Source organism: Eubalaena glacialis, chromosome 15 (genome assembly GCF_028564815.1).
Source record: "Eubalaena glacialis isolate mEubGla1 chromosome 15, mEubGla1.1.hap2.+ XY, whole genome shotgun sequence".
Classification (NCBI taxonomy): domain Eukaryota; kingdom Metazoa; phylum Chordata; class Mammalia; order Artiodactyla; family Balaenidae; genus Eubalaena; species Eubalaena glacialis.
In genome coordinates, this window is record NC_083730.1 from 66,810,078 (window position 1) to 66,832,252 (window position 22,175).

The 22,175-nt window shown below is 59.2% G+C and overlaps 2 protein-coding genes across 3 annotated transcripts in view; one reads left to right on the forward strand and one right to left on the reverse strand.

Annotated features, from left to right (window-relative positions):
* Positions 1–10,340, forward strand: part of MED15 (mediator complex subunit 15) — a 61,767-nt gene extending 51,427 nt beyond the window's left edge. Inside the window, exons 8-17 of one of the 2 annotated variants that reach the window (XM_061170421.1) lie at positions 728–856; positions 5,881–6,017; positions 6,095–6,222; positions 6,324–6,458; positions 6,537–6,600; positions 7,434–7,500; positions 7,945–8,105; positions 8,188–8,354; positions 8,758–8,856; positions 9,361–10,340. In XM_061170421.1, the coding sequence (XP_061026404.1) occupies positions 728–856; positions 5,881–6,017; positions 6,095–6,222; positions 6,324–6,458; positions 6,537–6,600; positions 7,434–7,500; positions 7,945–8,105; positions 8,188–8,354; positions 8,758–8,856; positions 9,361–9,497 (1,224 nt within the window). In that variant the 3' untranslated portion in view covers positions 9,498–10,340. The remainder of the gene's footprint in view (positions 1–727; positions 857–5,880; positions 6,018–6,094; positions 6,223–6,323; positions 6,459–6,536; positions 6,601–7,433; positions 7,501–7,944; positions 8,106–8,187; positions 8,355–8,757; positions 8,857–9,360) is intronic. The other variant, XM_061170422.1, reaches the window with a different exon arrangement.
* Positions 10,341–11,050: 710 nt separating this feature from the next.
* Positions 11,051–15,725, reverse strand: LOC133075143 (coiled-coil domain-containing protein 74A-like). Its single transcript, XM_061169244.1, has 8 exons — positions 15,473–15,725; positions 14,819–14,863; positions 13,781–13,840; positions 12,737–12,887; positions 11,728–11,914; positions 11,594–11,654; positions 11,425–11,509; positions 11,051–11,330 (listed from the first exon to the last, which is right to left on the reverse strand). The coding sequence occupies exons 1-8, from the start codon at positions 15,723–15,725 to the stop codon at positions 11,192–11,194; spliced, it is 981 nt and encodes a 326-aa protein (XP_061025227.1). The 3' UTR covers positions 11,051–11,191.
* Positions 15,726–22,175: the final 6,450 nt, after the last annotated feature.

Below are 22,175 nucleotides of genomic sequence, written 5' to 3' on the forward strand. Positions count from 1 at the left end.
GGTGGTCTGCTGACCACCAGTTCTGTTCTGAGCAGAGATCATGGCTGTATTTTTGAGGGGGGTATTGATGAAAAATACTGTTATATTCAGTCTTATGCATCTGTGTAAAAGCAGAACCAGTCAGTGACATTTACATGAAAGACAAAATATTATACTGAGTTAGGGTAGCTGTGTCAAGGGGCCATTTAAATGTTTTTTCAACTCACTTTCTTGGTTTTTGTGGCCTTTTCTATTTGCTGTTCATTGGGTGAAGTGGGGACACGGGCCACACCTGAATCGAGTAGTGGCTGAATAGGAAGCCCCACAGGTGCAGGCTGGAGGTCTGGGGAGGGTCTTGAGGAGGGTCACACCTGTCACCTGGGAGCCAGCTGGCCCTGGTTTCCTTTGAGGAGTCAGGGCTCAGAGTGGGGTTCTCGTAGACCATCAGCGTGCTCTGCTTGCCACGGTAGCTGGTGGTGACGGCTGTGTGGTGGTGTCCCATCGGGGCAGGCGTCTCGCCAGGAGAGACAGGGCTCAGCTGTGCTGACTCAGAGCCAGGCTGGCGTGGACACTTTTGATGAGCCGTGGGATGAGGGACAGCCAGTAGCGGGACATCAGCCAGGGAAGTGGCGGCAAGCCCATCCCCCTTCTCGAGGAGAGCTTAGAGACTCCGGCTCCCACAGACGGACGTGGAGGTGCTCTGCCTTCTGCCCTGGTGGCTCCAGATTGCTGCTCCCTTCCTCCTCAGGTCCGGGCTCCGATGGTGGTGCAGCAGCCGCAGGTGCAGCCCCAGGTGCCGCAGGTGCAGCCCCAGGTGCCACCGCAGACAGCAGTGCCGACGGCTCAGGCCTCCCAGATAGTGGGTCCCGGAGTCCAGGTGAGGGCCCAGAGCTGAGGCTCTGGAGGCGCCGGCCAGTGCATGTCCCCCGCGCTATGGCGAGGGTCCTGGTTGGATCAGGGCCTGTCCCTGGGGACCTTGGGTGGCAGCCCCGCTCGGCCATGTCTGGGCCCCCGGCTTCACAGGGCACAGGCTGTTCCCACCTCCTGTGATGCCCCACATCTTCCCTCTTCCCTTCTCCTCCAAAAGGGCATTGGTGAGAGCATCACGATCTCTTCTTGCCTCATCCCTGAGCATGGGGCTGGAGGGATAGTAGCTCTCTAGAAACTGGGAAGAGCACGAGGACGGTGGCATCTGGCTCTGGTGGTCAGCACAGACTTGTGCCATGGCCCCTTGCCCTGCTGACTTGCAGGGCTCACCCCTGTGTGACACATGTGGCCCAGGTCCACCATGCCCACACTCTGCAAATCAGATGTCGATGGGATGGAGGATACCCAGCCTTGCCTAGTAGAGGCCACAGCCTCCTTGGTGTCTGGGGTGGGAGGCTGGGCCTCATGACTTCTCCATAGACGCCCCCCTCACCTATGTCCAGTCTCCGGCCTTGGTTCCTCCTGTCTCCACCCAGCAGTGGCAACACTGATAGTCTGGCTCAGAAGAGCGTTGGCTTTAGACAGAGCCAATGTGCTGCTTGACGTGAGACCCCAGGGGCGACCCGGCCACCCCGGTGCTGTGCGGCGCTAGGCTGCCATGCCGAGTGTCCCTGCCGGCTCCTGCCCTGCTCACTCTCTGAGTCCGTTGAGCTCCCTGTCTGGGGCACCGGGCCGTGTGGTAAGCACTGTGTGTTCCCTTAGCATTGGCGGGTGGCTCAGAAATGGTCCTTCCTTGTCCCTGCCACATGGCTGGAGTCCGTGGGAAACACGCCATTGGGGGAACCTGTGGCGTTTGGAGGTAGCTCTGTGGTCACTGCACCACATCACCAGCTTGCCCACGTGTGGTCTTATGTGCAACATACCACGGACATCATGTCTGTAGCTGGGACAGGGCTGGAGGCCTTGTATGACGATGTTGGCGTCCTCCTCTGCCACCACCCTGTGTGTCCCAGCCTCGTCCCCAGGCCTCCTGGGGCTCTCTGCTCTCGGTGTCCTGTGCGGAGTGTGGTCAGAGTTGGGACGGCGGCAGCGGCATGGAGTGACCGCCCAGCCGGCGGAAGCCGCTGCCCTTGCTGCCTCTCAGGTCTGGTAGGAGAGTGGGAGGCTTGGCCCTCTGACCTGGCAGCTTCCGTCCTGAAGCAGAACTTCCTTTTTTACCCCAGTTCTTGGTGTTTGGGAAGCGAGCAGCCGAAGAGTTGCCGTCTTCCAATGGTCCAGGCCCCACCTGCTGGTTCGTAGGCTTCTCGCTTGGGTAGGCGGACTCCCTGCAGCTTCCTGGGCGCCCATCGCTCTCCTGCAGTGGCCGCGGGGGATGCGCTCCATTCCCCATGCCAACCCCTGGGCTGTGCTTCCCTTCCGGGTAGTCACATGCCTTTGCTTCTGCTGGAGGTCCCAGTCCAGCCTGCGTGGGGCTTGGCCGTGGGCTTGATCACCTCGTGGGTAACCTTGATTTGTAACCTTCTGTCCCTTCATGGAGCACGGAGGGCTGACAGCCAGCAGGGCTCAGGCAGGCGTGGGCTCTTCTCCCCAGGTGGGGACTCGGGTAGCTGGGTGGGGAGGAGGCGCCACCACTCATACCTGCAAGCAGGTTTGGTTTTCTGAGGATGGGAGGGGTGTCCACCCCCTCCTGAGTGAGAGGCCAGCCTTGGGCAGAGTGGAAGCGAGGCCTCACCCTGCCTGCAGGGCCGTACTGTGGGTTCCCAAGTCTGGCGCAGGTATATGTGGGGTGCTCGTGCAGGTCCCTGGGGGCCGGTTGGCTGCCTTACTGTGTGGTTCTAGCAGCAGTGGGGTCCCCAGGGTGCGAGGAGACCCCTGAGGGAGAATCTCTGGATTCACAGCCTTTTTTTGCAACCTCGGTGGCAACAGTGGACAAGACAAGGCTACAGATATTCTGACCCCAAAACTGGAAAACAGGTGGTGGCTGTAGAAGGTGGGAGGTTGAGGGGGAGTATAAGCAAGGGAAGCATTTCAAGCGGGAGAGCCTGCTTGGCCTCTTTTCTTTCCGGTTCTCTAGGATTTTGTGTGTGGCTTCTTTCTTTTTCACGTTACAACAGAAGTAAAAGGTTGTCCTGTAATTAGAGTCCCTTGGTCAATGGTGCCTTCCATGGCTGTGTGCTGTTCCTCTTATGAACGTATTCTGCTGTCCTTAATTATTGTCTTGTTCTCGGATCCTGAGGTTACTTCTGGTTTTCTGCTGTTAGCAGTGGTTCATGGCAGGCCCTAGACTGTTTGCTAACATTTCCCAGAGTGACTCACGGGGGCACTTTGAGGCTCTCGATCGTACCAGCTGGTCACCTACCAGGAGGTCGACACACAGACTAGAACTGCCGTGCGGGGCCCACGCATTTGACCTCAGAACGCGGGGTCCAGTGTTGCGGTGTGTGAAAGAGGTGCTGGGATGGGGGCCCAGGTGGCCCTCTCAGAGCAGAGGAGGGGGGCCTCATTGTGCGCTTGGTGGTGCTGGGGCCTGATGGGTGGCGGGGCTCACAGCCCGGGCTGGAGTTTGGGATTTGGGTGTTTCAGGAAAATCAGTGAACCCTGTTCTGTATGCCTGGCTCTGACATTAACTCGTGTAGATGAGAGAGATGTCCCCTTCACATCCCTGTCCAGCGGGGGGCTGGACTAGGACTCAGCGGGAGAGCCACACCCCGTGACAGCACGTGAAAACCAGGACAGGATGTGTCTCCATTTCCCAGCAGCCCCTGTGCTTTGGTCTTCCTGCTTCCTATTCTTCCAGCATTCGGAAGCTTAGCTGTCATTCTCACATTACAGACCCCCTTCCCTGATGTGTGTGGAACAGTGTGTGGAATGGGCTGAGCACACCCCACGCCCCCTCCCCTCCCACTGGGCCCTCCACCATGGCCGCAGCCAGCGGGGGCGCTCGGGGCCTCCCTGGGCGGGTGTGTGTTGGGAGGAGGAGTCGTGGCCTGGCTCGTCCAATACTGTAGACGTCCGGTGTGTCTCGTTAGGATCTGTGGTCAAGAGAAAACCAGCTTTCCACCTTGGGAGCTCTGTGACCAGAAAACCAGTCTGCAGAGATCAGAGTCAAGCTTTTCATTCCTGATGACTTCGTTTCTCCCGGGAAGAAATAGCGCCTCTTTCACACCACCTGACTGCTTCTGGGCCTCTCTTGCTCTGGAAGGAGCACTGTTGAGCTGCCACGGGGCTCACAGCTGGGCACCCCCAAGTGCAGGGTGGCGCCAGCCAGCCGTGGCCTTTGGGTGCTATCAGCCTCACCCCGGGTGCAGGCAGGGGAGCCCAGCACAGCGCGTGCTCCACCCACTGACGTCCCACTTAGCATCTGGTGGAGTGGGTGGTGGGCTCTTCAGGCAGTGCTTGAGTTTCGACAGACAACAGGAGAACGGCTTCCTGGCCCACACCCTGGAAGTTCCTTTGTTGGTGTGGCTGCAGGACTGTCCACTCCCAGCTCTGCATGAGGGCTGCCTCGCACCCACAGCCATTGCCGGGGTCATGTTGGCATCTCCTGCTGTCTGGGTCACCCCTGGCTTGCAGTGCCTGCTGCATGCGACCCGTTGGTGAGTGTGAGACATGCCTGTGATGCCAGGGGTCTCCCCGCAGACCTTTGTTCTGCCTTGGAGCCCTGCCCCGGCGGACTGCGTGGACGTCAGCACCGCCCTAGCCTCACAGATCAGCTCATCCTCCTGGGGTAGATTTTTTGTTTCCCATGGATCAGCCTGCTTCCTTTCGGAACCTGGCTGGGTGGTTTTCATTTAGTTTCATGTTCACATTGTAAACACACGCAGGCCCTGCTCCAGTGCCATGTCCAGCCTCAGTGTGCAGAGTGAGGGGGGCAGGCTAGAGTCAGTCTGCAGAATTGGACAGGCCGGGAATGGAGGGTGGGGTGTGAGCTGGGCTCCAGGAAGCAGGCTCCGGGGGTGATGCTCAGTGCACAGGAGGTTGCTGGGGTGTGGGGGAAGCTCTGAGTGAAGCTGGCAGGGCCTTTGGGGTGGTCCCCATGTGGCGAGCGGCCGGGCCTTTGTGCACTGTCTGCAGGCTCTGGGCAAGGCTGCTCTGCAGGGCTCATTCCAGGGCCGCTGGGCACAGGGCTGGCGGGCAGCTGTCTCCCCGAGCCGTCCGCACTGCCAGAACTGGCATCTCGTGCCTCTTGGGTGGAAAGTAGTTATTTCCACACACCGTCGATCTTAGTCCTGGGTGTGTGATTTCCTCCCTCCACATTCTTGGACGAATATGGCATTGTCCTAGTGATGAGAGCAGGGTGGGGACCCCGCTGTGTCCGCCCTGACGAGGACTGCAGGGAGCAGGGTGAGCCTGCCGTGCAGGGAAGGGAGCATGACGCCAAGCCGCTCCCCTCTCCCCTCTCCCAGTGGGGTCTGCTGGTCCCACAGGGGCTGCTCGGCTGCCAGACCGCAGAACCCCAGGCCAAGTATGCTGGCAGGGGTGACAAGGGGAGGCTTTGCTCCCGTCAGGCAGGCACAGGTGGGACACAGAACAAGATGGCGGCGTCCCCACTGCCCTGCAGCTGGGCTTGACCTTGGTGCTGTCAGAGCTGGGGCTGCCTGTGGCCTGAGGGGTCTTGTGGAGGTTTGCGGGACGGTCCTGCCTGTCACAGAGCGCAGCTCTCACTGGCCTCCCGTGCCCACAGGCTCCCACACTCAGGAGGCAGGGACCTGGGGGTGTCCCGTCCCAGCCCAGAAGCCCCCGCCAGGAGCAGAGGGCCACCCAGCCCGGCCCTTCTGCCAGCGTCTTGGTCACTGTGTGCTTGCGTGGGCACCCATGGGTGGGGGCATGTGCCCGTGTTTGTATTTGAGAGGTGGAGCATCAGAGGAAGACCAGGGTGTGTGGCGAGGCTGCGAGAGAGAAGGGGCTCGTGAGTGGGGAGCGGTGGCGGGGGGGCGTGGGGCGGGTGAGCAGGCTGAGCCCCTCCCCCTCCAGGTCAGCCAGAGCGGCCTCACCATGCTGTCGTCACCGTCGCCGGGCCAGCAGGTGCAGACCCCGCAGTCGATGCCCCCTCCCCCCCAGCCGTCCCCGCAGCCTGGCCCGCCCAGCTCACAGCCCAACTCCAACGTCAGGTAGGCCTGGCCCGTGCCCCTCCCCACTTGGCTTGCAGACCCAGGCTCATGGCCGCGCTCCCTTTCGCTCTGCACAGCTCCGGCCCTGCCCCGTCCCCCAGCAGCTTCCTGCCCAGCCCTTCGCCGCAGCCCTCCCAGAGTCCGGTGACAGCGCGCACCCCGCAGAACTTCAGCGTCCCCTCCCCAGGACCTTTGAACACGCCTGGTAAGTCGGACCCGAGGTGGGCACAGTCTGGGGCCCTGCGAGGTGAGGGGCTGACGGCCCTTCGTGGGCTGGGGCCATGCTCACTGGGCCATGTCCCGCAGTGAACCCCAGCTCCGTCATGAGCCCCGCGGGCTCGAGCCAGGCCGAGGAGCAGCAGTACCTGGACAAGCTGAAGCAGCTGTCCAAGTACATCGAGCCCCTGCGCCGTATGATCAACAAGATCGACAAGAACGAAGGTGGGGGCCGGGCGGGCGGGCTGGGGGCAGGGCCCGCAGACATCCACGCCCTTGTCTGAGTGCCTCCTTCTGCCCCAGACAGAAAAAAGGACCTGAGTAAGATGAAGAGCCTTCTGGACATCCTGACAGACCCCTCCAAGCGGTGAGCTTTGCCCCCAGGCCTATGGGGGGAGGATGGTGCTGCACCCACACCTCACAGAGGGTCCCCGGCTGCTTGGCTGGCCTACCCTGTGGCCCTCACAGCCCTGCCTCACTGGGCTGCTGGCCTTGACGGGCTTCAGTCTGACCTGCAGCCCTGCCCCTGACTCGCTGGTGGCCTTGGGCAAGTGACTGTTTATTAGTTACCCCATCTGCAAAAGGCGCAGCTGAGCTCGCACGCGCTGGCTGTGGGTGGGAACTGGGACGGCGTCCGAGAAGCACTTGGAAGGCAGAGGACACGCACTCATGTCCTTTTCCCTTGCCCACCGGCCGTGGGGCTGCTGAGCACCAGAGCTCAGCCAGCGCCACCTCCTGCGTGTGGACTGGCCTTGGGATTCCTGCCCTCTCCCCAGGCCTTGGCTCAGGCCAGGCTCCCCTTCCGGAACGTCCTCCCTGTTCTGCTCATCTGGGCAGAATGCTGGGCACTGAGGAGTGGGCCTGTTGGCGATGGACGGCCCTCCAGGCCCTCACTGGGGTCATCGGGACCGGGGGCAGGGGCCTGGCCTCTGTCCTTCCCCTTGAGCCATCACATGCGTGCCTTGTTCTGCCAGCCAGGACCAGCAGCTCCTGGGTGCGGGGCCATCTTGCCTTAGACTCTGGGTCTGGGAACAGCGGGTGGGCTGGCTGGGGTTCCTGGGGAGGGTTCTGGTGGCCCAGGCCTCAGGTCTCGCTCCATCCAGAGGAGGCCAGACGGTCAGTGGTTGGGATGAGAACGTGAGAGCTACCGGCTTCCCTGTCCTCCTACGTGGAGGGTCAGCCACATCTTCTCCCCTATAGGTGCCCTCTGAAAACGCTGCAGAAGTGTGAGATCGCCCTGGAGAAACTCAAGAATGACATGGCAGTGGTGCGTGGGGTGCCGTGGCCTGGTGGTGTTGGTAGGGTCGCAGGCATCTCTGGGGAGGTCAGGGCTCACCCCACAGTGACTCGGAACCACGAGCTAGAAGGAGCCTGCAGTCAGAGGTGGGCAGGGGACCATGCCGCTCAGTCTGGGGACCCTGCCCAGGAGTCCTCTTCCAGGTCAGGTCTGCAGTGTGGGTGGGGTGAAAACATGGGAGAAATCAGCCTCTGGGTGCGGGCCCATGGGTGCTTCCTTCCCCCACAGGTGTGAGGGTTCTTATGCCCAAGGCCAGGCCCAAGGGGAGTAGAGTGTGTCCAGGATCAGCCATCCTTGTCTGCAGGGGTGGAGGTGGTGGGGGAGCCAGGAGGTCTGGCTGTGAGTGAGGATGAGGACCTGGGGTCTGGAAAGCCTCCCCAAGAGTGGGCTGCTGACTCTGCTGTCCTGTCCCAGCCCACGCCCCCACCGCCCCCGGTGCCACCAACCAAGCAGCAGTACCTGTGCCAGCCACTCCTGGACGCCGTCCTGGCCAATATCCGCTCACCTGTCTTCAACCATTCCTTGTACCGCACGTTCGTGCCTGCCATGACGGCCATACACGGCCCCCCCATCACGTGCGTACCGCCCAGGGCTCGGCGGGCGGCGGGTCCTGGGCCATGGCCTGGCCAGGGTGGTCAACACGGCTGCCTCCCCCAGGGCCCCGGTGGTGTGCACCCGGAAGCGTAGGTTTGAAGAGGACGAACGGCAGAGCATCCCCAATGTGCTCCAGGGGGAGGTGGCCCGGCTAGACCCCAAGTTCCTGGTGAACTTGGACCCTTCTCACTGCAGTAACAACGGCACCGTCCACCTGATATGCAAGCTGGGTGAGTGCCGGCGGTGGGGCTGGATCAAGAACGAACCCTGACTGGCAGCCCCAGGCTCTGCCACTGCCCAGGACCACCTGCTCATCCCCCAGCCCCGGGCCCTCTCCGGAGCCTGCCTGCTGTCCTTGGTCCCCACACGCTCCTGGCCCAGGACTCACACTGGGGGCTGGGCCCTGAGCCTGCACACTCTCACCTCTCCCCCACGTGCAGGGAAGCCCCCTCCCTCCTGTCCAGCTGCGACTCTGCTCACCTGAGGCCCTGGGGAGACAGGGAAGCCTGGGAGTCAGGGGCCTCGGCTCTGCAGCAGCCTCACCAGAACCTCTGGGGCCTGGAGGGTGCTGTTGGGGAGCAGGGCTATGAGGAGGGGCAAACCAGGTCACAGGTGCAGCCTTGTGTGTTGCAGATGACAAGGACCTCCCCAGCGTGCCACCGCTGGAGCTCAGCGTGCCTGCCGACTACCCTGCCCAGAGCCCGCTGTGGATCGACCGGCAGTGGCAGTACGGTGGGTGACTGAGAGGACGGGCCACCAGGCTTTCCTCCATGTGCCCCCACCCTGCTGAGGCCCCCCTCCTCCCCTTCCTCCTTGGTGGGCAGGAGCAGGTTGCCCCTCAGTCACATGGAAAGAGAAGTGTCTTTGACCCCATGGTGTCCCTGCAGCTCCGGGGCAGCCGTGTTCTGGGGATGAGGGGTGAGCAGGCCCAGCGGCTCCTGTGGGCCTCTTCAAGGCTGACCTGGGGGTACACATGGGAGCTTGGGCTCATGGGGACCCATCTGGGTGACAGGCCCAGAGAGAGCCTCGGTGATGGGAGACAGTCCCCCCGAGGCTCAGAGCTGGCATGTAGAGGACCAGGACAAGGGCCCCGAGGCCGTCCCTGAGGCTCCAGACCATTTTGTTCCAGCTCTCCACTGGCACGCGGGAGCTGGCACCCCCCGTCCCCGGGCTGGGTGGGGCGGGCCAGGGTCCTGGCAGAGAGCACAGTGCTCATGGCCCGCCGCTCTGCTGCAGACGCCAACCCCTTCCTGCAGTCGGTGCACCGGTGCATGACCTCGCGGCTGCTGCAGCTCCCTGACAAGCACTCGGTCACGGCCCTGCTCAACACCTGGGCCCAGAGCATCCACCAGGCCTGCCTCTCGGCCGCCTAGCCACCACCGCCACTGCATCTCCGGCTGCCTGCCCTCCAGGGACCGTGGGGCAGCCGGCAGCCTCGTCGGGGCCCCGTGTTGGACATTTCTAGATGCTGGCTTCCTTAGAGAGCTTGGGCTTAGGTTAGCTTTCCTGCTTTTATCTTCTGCCTTGGGGACCCGCCAAACATTTCCCACACTTGGACAGGACTGGGACAGGCGGCTGGCTGCTTCCTGCAGGAGCCAGGCATGCCCCCGGCCCTGTGCTCCTTGGGCTACTGTCCCCGCAGCCTCTGCAGGGCCTGTGTCCTTTCTCGGGGACTCAGGGTCCCGTGTGAGCCTCTTGTGTGTGCGCCAGAAAACCCTTCTACCGTTTCCATAGGGGAACGTGCAGGACATAGGAAACCCTTAAAACATGCAGAATTCCCTGATCACGGTTTTGGGTTCAGATCGTGCCACCGTTGGCATGTGGGGCACGCCACAGGGAAGCTCCAGGATCCGGGGGCGCTGGCTGCAGCTCGAGGGAAGGTCTGTTTGTGGCTGTGGGTCCCTGGCCACCGGCTGGGCCTCATACCTCATGATCCTTCTCATTCTAGCCCTGGGAGTCTGCTCAGCACTGTGGAGGCACCCGGGGAGCAGGGGCGTCTGGGTGGATCTTGTTCCTGGCGCTGTGCCCACTGGTTAGGCACTTAGGCCCACTCCGGTTAGGATGTTGTCCTCGGGACCTAGCGTCTTAAGAACGCTTCAGACAGATGAGGGCTTCTGACGGGGCGCCAGCCGGCCCTCTGGCGATGAGAGGTTCCCCCCTTTTGTATGTGCATTACCGTGTCTTCTGTGGTTCTTATAATAAATTTATTATTCCTGTGTTTGTCATGAATTTGTCACTGTGTCCCCCCTCTCTGCAAGTCAGGGGCCCTCCGTCCAGTGAGGGGCACTGTCGGGGCTGAGCCAGGTCCCCCACCTTGGGGATGGCCACCGATGCCCAGACGTGCCTGTCCTGGTTCACCCCCAGGTTCCCTGCTCCCCAAAGCGGAAGCGGCAGAGATCGGCACTGAGGACATGGCCGGTTGGGCCAGGAGGACTGTCCTGCCAGGCAAGGGTCTGCGCTGAAGCTGCTGTTCTGGCGATTGAGGGGGTGGTGTGAGGCCATTGCAGGGTGGGGCCCAGTGTACAGGAGAGGACCTTCTCCCGTGGCCGTGGCTCTAGCCATCCATGGAGGAAGGCAGGCTGGGTGGGGCTGCTCACTAGCCGTGTTCGTCAGTGGACACAGGACAGTGTCTTGCCCATGTGCCGGGAAGGCAGCCCCCTGCACTCCAGGAAGAGTGTTCAGGCTGTCCCGGAGCTTGTTTTCTTCCAGGGCAGCCGCCAAGGCCCTAGCAAGCAGGGTGACTGCCCAGCAGGCCCCGCCCATGGCAGGGAGCAGAGCTAGGGGTGCTCAGGGCAGCAGTGCCTGATGGCCAGTGAGGAACAAGACTCCCAACAGGGAGAAACGAGCTTTATTTCCAGTCTTCGACAGGTAGGCTCATGCTTATTTCATAACGCACACGTGTGTGTAAGTGCAGAAATACCGAGCAAAGAAAGAAACAGTTCCTCAGCCCTGAGGCCACGTACTTTATCTGCTGTGGGTTTGGCTGGTCTGGAAGTGAGGCTGGCATAAATGTACTAGGATTCTTTGGAAGTGCTACCTAGAGGGTGAGCAGTCGTGGGCCTGGCACTCAGAGCACCGAGTAGTGCAGCCGCCGGCTCTGCACTGCCTGCAGCCGTCTCTGCCGCTGGGCGAAGTTGCTCTTGAGGCTCTGCTTCAGTGCGGGCAGGACGGCGCACTCCGCCACGGGCGCCCGGCTCAGGATCAGGCTTGGGGGTTGGGGGGGGTCACTGCGGACGCCCTCCCCGGCCCTGTGGCCCCTGGGCTCAGAGGCTGCCCACCTCCCGTGCCAATAAGACTCACCATTTCTTAGAGACGCCCTTGGTGGCGACCTTGGGGAGCTGCGTGGTCCCCGGGTGCAGAGCCTCCTGGTCCCTGGGGAGGGACGAGTCAGCCGTGAGCCCCAGACAAGCAGGCCCCGTTGTGACCCAGTGGGCCGCGTGGGGCACTTACTTGGGAGAACCGGGCCCGACCTCCTCGGGGGCAGCCCTGGGTCTCTGGCTCCCTTCTAGGAGGGACTTGAGGTGCTGCAGCTGGAAGGCAGGGAGAAGAGGCACGGTGGGTGGGGCTGCGGGGGCCCCGGGGCGCCCCGCAGCCAAGCCTCACCTCTTGGGCCTGCAGGAGGTTGGCATTCCACAGCTGGCGGATGACCACTTCGCACTGCTGGAGTGTGGCGGGCTTGCACAGATGTGGGGGCAGCCTCATCGAGGGGGGCGCCCCTGGCACCTGCTTGCCCTTGAGCAGGCTGCCGGCCACCGAGGTGGCTGCTGGATTAGAGCTCTCCACTTTGTCTCTGAAACAGCCATTAGAGCAGACCGGAGGCAGCCTGCCGGAGGTGATCTCTCACACCCCCTCTCGGGGCAGCACCTGCTCCAGCGTGAGGAAGAGGGTCGTCTCCAAGGCCTACTGGGGGCCTGGCTCCCTTCCGCCTACCAGGGTGCTCCAGGCACCCGGTGGCGGGGGTGGGTCTCTGGGGCCGGCCATGACCCGGGCCCGTCACTTCCTCCCCCCTCAAGGTACACTGGAGAGTCAAATGTGGTTTGAGCTGCCTGGCTGCCCTCGGTCCTGACCACAAACCCAGGGTGCCGGTGGAGGGGGGAGCCTAAAGACTGCAGAGAAGCAGGAGCCTGGCCTGCTGGTGGCACTACCCAGGGGACAACAGGGTCCCCTCTTCGGATGCAAAGTCCAGGCTCACTGCTGCTTCCCAGGAAGTCCCAGGAACTCAGGTGTCACCGGGGACTGGTTCTGCTCTGGTCTGCTGGCCCTGGGCCTTCCAGAGGCCAGCACAGCTCCCAGGGTGGAGCCCAAACCTGACTCGGGGTTCTCTTGGCAAAAAGCAAGCTAATGTGGAGGCCAAGTTACTTTGCTTCTGTGCTTTGAGAGAATGCTTTAGGGGCTGCTGCTGGCCCCTCTTGCGGGCTCAGGTCAGCGCAGGGACCATGCAGGACCCCCAGGGGAGGGGAGAAGGCAGGGTCCACCAGATGGGCGAGCCTGGCTTTCACGAGCTTGCTTCCCTCTGGAGACCTGCCCGTTTGGAAGGGCAAAGCAATTGGCTGGTTCCAGGGTGTGAACCTGCTGAATGCAACCCTGTCCCGTGGGGCTCACGGAGCCTTACTTGGCCAGCCCCTGTGCCCTGAGGGCTTTGTCCACCCTGCTGCTGTGAAGCAGGGCAGCAACCAAGGGCTCCTCCTCCAGGTCCAACTTCTGGGGAACGTCAGCTTTCGAGTCTTGCTTCTTAGAGGAGGTGGGCTGGGGCCTGGCCTTGCCTTGCGAGTTGGCTGCGGGTCAGACCCAGACAGGGCCAGTCACTGGGCGTCGGTCGGCTGTATGCATCCAAGGGGCCCCGCCCCTGTGTCAGTTTCCTCTTTGTAAAGGGGAGATGGTAATGGCCTCCCTCCGAGGGCCGCTGGGAGGCACAGATGCGGGAGTAGGGTGAAGCCTGTGGGTGCCTGAATGTTCTGAAGCAGACGCAGTGGTGGAGGTGGCTCCCCGAGCAGCCGAAGTGGGGAGAGCCCCACACACCCTGTGAGGCAGTCTCCTCACGGGCCTCAGTAAAGGCTGGGGTGGGGTAGCCAGCAGCTGTTTCCTGACTCTGAACCCCATTTCGGGCAAAATGAAATGGAAGGAAAGGTCTGGGCCCAGTCTGCGCAGGTCTGCTCTCCCAGGACGAGGCCCCTCACTCAGTAAAGATGCCACAAATCCAGGCTCTGTAGGAGGGCCAGCCCACCCGCGTCCTGTCTGCTCTGAGGGACACAGTGAGCAGCAGTGAAGACCACTCGGGGCTCCTCTGTCACATGCTGTGCCTGACTCATGCCCCACACTGACCATCTTGCCTTGGCAGCCAAGCCTGTCCTGCTTTTGTGGCCTGTCCTCAGGCCTCCCTCCAGCCGACCCACTAACCTGTCCCCTGGCCTCAGCTCCCTTCTGGAGGTTTCAGCTCACAGGGCACCTGGGGACCCTCCTTGGTCCCTCAGCTACCCCTTAACCCCCAAGTCTATGGGGACTGGCAGAGGCGCTCCCCCAAGGTCTGCCCCACAGAGGACCACCGTGGGCTTTCAGCATTCGGCTCAGCGCCCCACTCGCCATTTCAGGCCCGGAGGCCCCGAGGTCTATACCTGCTCTTCCCTGACCCTGAGCACAGAGGTGCTGGTGTGCTCACCTGACACCACTGTATTCGAGATGGACTTGTTGGACTGAAAGCTGGAACTGGAGATGCTGCCTGTGGGGGCCGCTTGGGGTCAGCAGAAGGTGGCAGCAGCGAGGCTCCCATCCCTGCAGGTCCCAGCGCTTCTGCACGGCTGCCGTGGCCGAAGGGCCAGGCCCACCTGTGCCCGCCTCCTGGCTCTGCAGGTCCCAGCCCTCCCCCAAACTCTGGTGAGGCAGCCCCAGACCCCTCCAGTGCCAGAGGGAGCCAGGGCCACGGGGCTGGGGACAGAAGAAGCAGTAGGACCTGAAGGGGAGCACGCCCTCTCTCGAGGTCCCATCGGGGACCCCTGACACTACGTGCCCACATCAGCTCGCTGAAGCTGTGCCGCCCCACTGGAGAAGGGCCCCCACCACCCCATCCTCTGCGTATCTCCCAGGAAGAGAGCCCTGGGCACACCCCAGACTGGGGCATTCCAGGCGGGCACCACTCACCACTCAGACCACCTCCCGATGGCAGACCTGGTCCCAAAAGTAAGAGGGGAGGGGAGCCCAAGACTCGACCTGGTCATCCCCAGGCTGGGCTAGGGGACAGGCAAGGTGAGTGGGCCACAGGTGAGGACATGCCCCCGTGGTTGCTGTGGAGATGATAGGGAGGACCCTGGAAGGAGGAGTGTGCCCAGAGCTTCCTGCCCCAAAGCCAAAGGGACCAGGGGTTGGGGCTGGGGCTGTGCCAGGGAAGCCTGGGGCAGCACTCCAAGTGAAAGCGCACCAGGATAGTGAGGCCAGGGCTGGGGAGGGGGAAACCTGGGCACCGCCCTGCCCGCCAGCTGCTCTGTCCACTGCCCCTGCTGCACAGAACTCAGGCCTTGGGGGTCCCCAAGAGTGGCACTTGCTGTGCTTGGGTGCATTAAGTCACCCAGACCATGGCTGGGAGCGGTCTGTCTGTCCAGGCCCCCTCCCCACTGGGATAATTTGCATGGGCATAAGCAGTCTGGGGGGCCTGCTCTTGAGGGCAGTAGCTTCCCATCAGGCACCTGTGGGCCTGTCTTACCTTTCTTCTGCGGCTTCTGATTCATGATTAGCTTGTAGTGGAGATCTGAAAACAAAGCACGGGCTCTCCTCGTGGCTACTCTGAGAAAAGAAGCTTCGGTTCCCCTGCCCACTCCTCCCTGCTGAGCCCCGAGAGACCCTGCCCCACGGACCAAGCCTTTGCCTTGTCACCCTCGGGTCGGTGATGCCTCTGGCTGCTCCCTGAGCCAGAGCCCCTGTGTGAGAGCCTCCCCTGGAGCCCATTCCTCCATCGGTGACGTCTACAGAGCAGAGCAGTCTCTGACATGCGGGGCCTGGGCTCCAGGGGGACAGAGGCGAGTCAGGATGACCCAGGTGTCAGGGATCGTTCTGGGGCCCCGGATCTGGGTGTGCTTAGTTTGTGAAAATTCATTGAGCTATATACGCGTACTTTGGGGGTGTGTTTCACTTCTACAAAAGTTTTTCAAAGGAGGCCGCCTGACCCTGCCTGGAGAGGAGAGGCGGGCCGGGTTACCTTCGGGAGTGGCGCGGCCAGACCCGCCCTACGCAGTTGGCTTTGGTCCTGGGGCGGGGAGCCGAGCCCCGAGTGGCCGGGGTGGGGCTTGCGGCCCTGCGTCCTCCCTTAGCCTGCGTGCGCCGTCTGGGCGCGGAAGGCCCGGCCCGCCTCCCGCCTCACCCTTGTTCTCTCGCTTCAGGTGCTCGATCTCCTCGTGGAGCTTGACCAGCGTCTCCGAGTGCTGCTGCTGCAGGAACTGCAGCCTCTTCTCCAGGTCCAGCGCCCGCTTTTGCGCCTCGCTGAGCCCGACCGGCGCGCCGTGCTGCCCGGGGTACGGAGGGACCGCGGGCAGGCGCGGGTGCGACGCGCCCCGGGAGCCCGGGATCCCCGAGCTGGGGGGCCGCAGCCCGGCCGCACACCCCGCCGCGCTCATGTAGCCGCCTCCGCCGGGGATGCACGCCCACTCGGTGGCCCGGCTACCGAGGCTCAGCTCGGCGTCGCCATGGAAACGGGCGCGCTCCCAAGGGGGCTTGCGTGCTACGGGGCGGGGCCTGGGCGGGGCTGATTAGTGGGCGGGGCTGGGGCGCCGGGGCAGGACGGGGCGCCTGAAGGACGAGGCTTGGGTACCCGGGACTAGGTGTGCGGCGGGGGCGGGGCCTGGGTGCTTGGGGGCGGGGCTACGGCGGGGCGGGGCCTGGGTGATACACCTGACTTAATTGGATGGTATCCTCTGACTTAAACCACAGAGAATCGTCCGCCTTTACTGGTCTTATTATTTAGTTTTGTTCACTGCTTGTGGGGTTTTTTGGCTTTTTATAATATTTTTTGATGTGGACCATTTTTAAAGTCTTTGTTGAATTTGTTACAATATTGTCTCTGTTTTATGTTTTTTGGGTTTTTGGCCCCGAGGCATGTGGGCTTTTAGCTCCCCAACCAGGGATTGAACCCGCACCCCCCGCATGGGAAGGCGAAGTCTTAACCGCTAGACTGCCAGGAAAGTCCCACTGGTTGTGTTTTAATAGTTCACTTTTTGAATAGATGATACGATTACAGGATGATACGACTTTAGATGGTAAGATTTTGATTCAAAAATCAAAAGGTAGAATTTCCACTTCCAATAATCGCAGAACCCTCGTGCTTTATGAAATGTGGACAAAATACATGAAACAGCTGTCTGAAAGCACTGGAGAAGAGCAAAAAGCAGGCGGAAACTGGAGGAAGGCAGCTCTTGAAAGAGAGCTGTTTTCTCCTGAGGGCTCCTGATCAGCCAGACCCGAACAGGAAGCCACAGCCTTATCGGCTGGAGAGGGCGAAGGATGCGAACTGAGGGGCACTGGGAAGTTTGGGGCGATAAAACCCCCTTCAAGTATGTGGCTGGCTTGAAATGCACATGTAGGGGTAAGATTCCAAAGGTCCCAGGGCAAGACAGAGCTGGAGGCCGAAATGGCCAAACTCCAGGGGAGATTGAGTTCGGAAACTGACAGAGAAGCTTGGTAAACGCCTCAGTTTTCCATTTAAACCCCAAAAGGGCCACAGCTTGGGAATAAAGACTGTGTTCTAGAAATAAGGGATTTGCACTAAGACTAAGGAAAAAATCAAAATACATTTGCCTTAATAAAACTTAAAGCCCAGCCTCCACAAGTCCATGGCGATCTTCCCATAATTCAACTGCCTAGAGAACATAATTCAACACTCTTCAGAGAATGATAACAGAACCCAGAGTCTCAATGACACGTCATCCGCAAGGTCTGAATTACACTAGTAAGTACCAGACATGCAGAGAAACAGACAAATGTGATGGAGTCAAGGACAGAAGTATATCCTCCTCGGTAGAAATGATTCGAACAATGCAGATAAATCCAAGTCCACCCTGCCCCCTGTCACGAGCGAGGCATGGCCACTGCCTGATCCTTCTCTGTGTTTACATACTTACAGGTAGGATTCATTTGTCTGCAGTGGCCTTCAACTGTTTCTGTGCAATGGGATCATGACAGACGTATTGCTTTGCAACTTGGTTTATGTTTTTGTTTTTGTTTTTTTTTAATTAATTTATTTTTGGCTGCTTTGGGTCTTTGTTGCTGCACTCAAGCGTTCTCTAGTTGTGGCGAGCGGGGGCTACTCTTCGTTGTGGTGTGCGGGATTCTCATTGCAGTGGCTTCTCTTGTTGCGGAGCCCGGGCTCTAGGCGCGTGGGCTTCAGTAGTTGTGGCACACAGGCTCAGTAGTTGTGGCTCACGGGCTCTAGAGTCCAGGCTCAGTAGTTGTGGCACATGGGCTTAGTTGTTCCACGGCATGTGGGATCTTCCCAGATCAGGGATTGAACCCGTGTCCCCTGCATTGGCAGGCGGATTCTTAACCACTTCGCCACCAGGGAAGTCCCTGGTTTATGTTTTAACAGCAGGTCTTAGAGAACATTCCAGGGAGTTCATGAGTTCCTGCCTTTGTTTTTTATTTTTTATTTTATTTTATTTTTTTTAGCATTTTATTTTATTTTTTTTTGAATTTTACTTTATTTTTTTATACAGCAGATTCTTATTAGTCATCAATTTAATACACATCAGTGTATACATGTCAGTCCCAATCGCCCAATTCATCGCACCCCCACCCCCACCCCCCCGCCACTTTCCCCCCTTGGTGTCCATACGTTTGTTCTCTACATCTGTGTCTCAATTTCTACCCTGCAAACCAGTTCATCTATACCATTTTTCTAGGTTCCACATATATGCATTAATATACGATATTTGTTTTTCTCTTTCTGACTTACTTCACTCTGTACGACAGTCCCTAGATCCATCCACGTCTCAACAAATGACCCAATTTCGTTCCTTTTTATGGCTGAGTAATATTCCATTGTATATATGTACCACATCTGCTTTATCCATTCATCTGTTGATGGGCATTTAGGTTGCTTCCATGACCTGCCTGCCTTTGTTTTTTATTGCTACACAGTATTCTCTGGGCTCATCCTATTTTTGCTCTCCTGGGCCATCCTAACCCTCCAGGGCAAAGTCAAGGACAGGCTGACTATTCCGGTGACAGTAAGGGCCAGGTGTGCAGTCCCAGAGGAGGCTCATGCTGCTGCACCAATTGTCAGCACCGTAAGATGAGCTTCAATTAACAGGGAGAAAACGTTTTCACCTACTGGCTCTCAGGGGGAATATTTTTAGAATTGGAATTACCTGCTGATTTAAGTAAACAAGTGTCACATGGGAAATGATGACCATCTTTTCAGCCACAGCTGAGGGCTGCGATGTGGCTCCCTCCACTCCTTTGCAGTCACATAAGAGCCTAGAGTTCCTGTGCATTATCTCGTTTCATCCTTGAAATAAATTGGTCAAGGCAAGTGTTATTACATTTCCAATTTATGAACAGGGAAAGCAATGTACAGAAAAGGGTTTTAAAAAATGTAATATGATGGGAAAACATGTATATTGTTGTACATATTTTAATTTCTCTGAATTTTTGTCACTTGCACTTGTGGTGTCATATCTGAAAAACCATTGAGTACTTCACAGTTATGAATATTTACTCCTGTGTTTTCTCTTGACAGTTCTAGTTTTAGCCCTTTCTTTTTTATTTTTTTATTTTTTAATTTTATTTATTTATTTATGGCTGTGTTGGGTCTTCGTTTCTGTGCGAGGGCTTTCTCCAGTTGTGGCAAGCGGGGGCCACTCTTCATCGCGGTGCGCGGGCCTCTCACTATCGCAGCCTCTCTTGTTGCGGAGCACAGGCTCCAGACGCGCAGGCTCAGTAATTGTGGCTCACGGGCCTAGTTGCTCCGCGGCATGTGGGATCTTCCCAGACCAGGGCTCGAACCCGTGTCCCCTGCATTGGCAGGCAGATTCTCAACCACTGCGCCACCAGGGAAGCCCTTAGCCCTTTCTTATACGTCCGTCTATGATCTGAATGTTGGACAGGTCCCTTCAACGCAGTGACCACGCGTTTCCTCATTGATTTTTGTTCAACGTTAGACTGAAGAGCCCCTTTTCCTATCCTAATCCTTTTCTGCTCATGTACAAATTAATTTATCCAATAGTTCATATTTTGACTCCTGAGATGTGAGGAGCTGGATGTGTATATAATAGGTAAAATAAGTTATTTATTGGGCAGCTACTATGTGCTTGCTCAGTGCTGGAGAGAAAAAGTACAATACTTGTCCACAAGGAGCAAACATACACATCGGAGAATCAGTCACAAGTATTTATTTATTCAGCATCTTGAAGTGCCCAGCATCACACAAGTGACAAGAAATATCTCTTTGCTTTTATTTGTGGACCAGTGGGGGTGAGTACAGAGGGGGCCCTTAGTTCAGCCTGGGAGGTGGAGGGAGGGGGGGCTGGGGGGGTGCGGAGGTCCCCTGGTGGGGAGGGAGGGGGTGCAGACCCTCAGAGACCACCTGAGAGCCCAGCAGAAGCCCCTGGCCTCCTGGAAGGGGAGGTCAGAGGCCACTTCCGGGTGGTGGGGCCAGCTGAGTCAGCAGCTCCCTCTTGACTGGCTGCCCCAAGCTCGGGTCTTGTTGGAGGAGATTTCAGATACACAAACCCCAAGCTTTCCGGAGTACATTCTGTAGGACACAGATGCTTGGATGTTACTGGATCCCTCGTGGGAAACAGGTCATGAAGGACAGTGAGTCCAGTGTGGGCTGCAGGGCTGGGGGGCGCCGCCAGGAGGCCAGAGCCGGGGGCTCTGAGAGGCAACCGGGTTTGACCCTTTGGCAGTGGTTGGGGTGGTGGCCAGGGGGTGAAAGTCGGGGTGTGGGGGGAGTTGAGGGGGTGGGCAGTTGGCATAAACCACCGGAGGCTTTGGTGAGGGGAGGGGAAATACGGAGAGAACCCCCATCTTCAGCCTGACCTCCGGGAGCCGGGCCAGCAGCCTCTCCTCGGGTGTGTCCCCCCTAGATGTGCCCCATCCCCCAGCACCATCCCTGCAGCTGAGAGCACCCCCCCCCCTTTCCACTGCTGCAGCTCTGAAACCAAGGGCCCTGAGGACTGGCATCAACTAGATCCACTCCACCTATGATCTGCCTGCCCCCACCAAGTTCACTTCAATTTTTTAACAACAGCGGCTTTTTTTTTTTTTTAATTTATTTAATTAATTTATTTTTTTGGCTCCGTTGGGTCTTCGTTGCTGTGTGCGGGCTTTCTCTAGTTGCAGCATCGCTTGAATGGTTTTTATGAAAACTTGCGTATCCTCTGAGTGGCACGGAGCCTAAACGGTAAGACGTTTGCTTGAGTTGTTGCTTCAGGAACTTGGTATCAGCTGTGTCCAGTTCGAGCTGAGCTGGTGAGTGGTTAGGACCACCGACCCTCCAACTGAAACTGAGCACTGGGCTCATGTGCCTGCGGGCAGAAAGTCAACCTCTGACGGCAGGCTTTGCAGCAAAGTAAGGATGTTGTTTGCAGGGCACCGAGCAAGGGAGTGGGGGGGCAGGCCTCAGACCCACTGCAACGTGGCCTCTTAGTGGTTTTTAAAGGGGAAGAATAGAGGGGCTGGGGTTCATCACCTTAATCGTCTGTGACCTGGGGGGTCTCTGTCTCTGTAACCTGTACAGGCCATCTTGCCCTGGAAGATGACTCAGAATGGCACGTGAACATGATGTTTATTGGGAAGCTGAGGCTCCAGGCACCTGACCTGCATTGCTCCTTATTGATGAGGCAAACGTGACCATGTAGGTGCAGCCGGGAAGGAAGGGAACCAGAATTTAATTGTAAACTAGTCACGGGACTTAGTTTCCACCTGTGCCGTCAGGCCAGGCACTGCCCCTCAGAACCTGTGTCCCTCACAGAATGGCTGCCTCACCATTTTCTTATTTCCAATCACCTTTCCCCACCTCCTGTGCCTCAGCCTCATCCCGTAAATACCCGTCCTTGGCCCTTGGGTAGGCGGCCTCTTTTCTCTGCTGTGAACCTCGGCGTCTTGGCATCTGGCTCAGTGACACTTCTGCCTCTGCTCCGTCCATGCCTTTCTCTACTCTGCAGCTAGAGCCCCGCAAACTAACTCGGGGTCATCGTGAAGGTAGGGTCCCCGTCGCCCTCACCCGCTCAGCTCCCTGGGCGCAAGCCACTGAGCACCATGGGCCCCAAACCACCCTCCCCAAAACCAGGCCCCAGGCCCAACCACTGGCACCCTGGCCCCTTTTTTTTTTTTTTTTTGGCTGCATTGAGTCTTCGTTGCTGCGCGCGGGCTTTCTGTAGTTGCAGCGAGCGGGGGCTACTCATCGCGGTGCGTGGGCTTCTCATTGCGGTGGCTTCTCTTGTTGCGGAGCACGGGCTCTAGGCGCACTGGTTTCAGTAGCTGTGGCTTGCGAGCTCTAGAGCACAGGCTCAGTAGCTGTGGCGCACGGGCTTAGTTGCTCCACAGCATGTAGGATCTTCCTGGACCAGGGCTCAAACCTGTGTCCCCTGCATTGGCAGGCGGATTCTTAACCAGTGCACCACCAGGGAAGTCTGCTGGCCCCTCCTTGACCTTAGTGTCTGCTTCGATCTTTGACTTCTGGACTCTGCACCATGAGGTCCCCCATGTGTCCCAGCACAGCTGAGGGTGGCATGCAGTAGGTGGCTGTCCTATGGTTAATGGGTGTGTAGGTGAAGTGAGGCTTGGGGGCGAGAAGAACCCTGGAGAGATTGTGGGGGGGCAGGTCCCACCCTCACAGGCAGGCGGATGTCCATCAGGGGAGGCCAAGAAGAGGTGTCATCAGGGACTGGTGCCATGGATGGCGGACCCCAGACCATCATCTCACAAAGTTTGTTAACAAAAGCCAGTAATCTATCAACGTGAACTTGTAGAAACTCTGTCTTACTTCCTATTTCCATAGAATTTGACCGAAGCAGTTGCCTGGCCCAGGGAAAGGGGGACATTTAACACTCGGGCTAGGCCATGTGGGT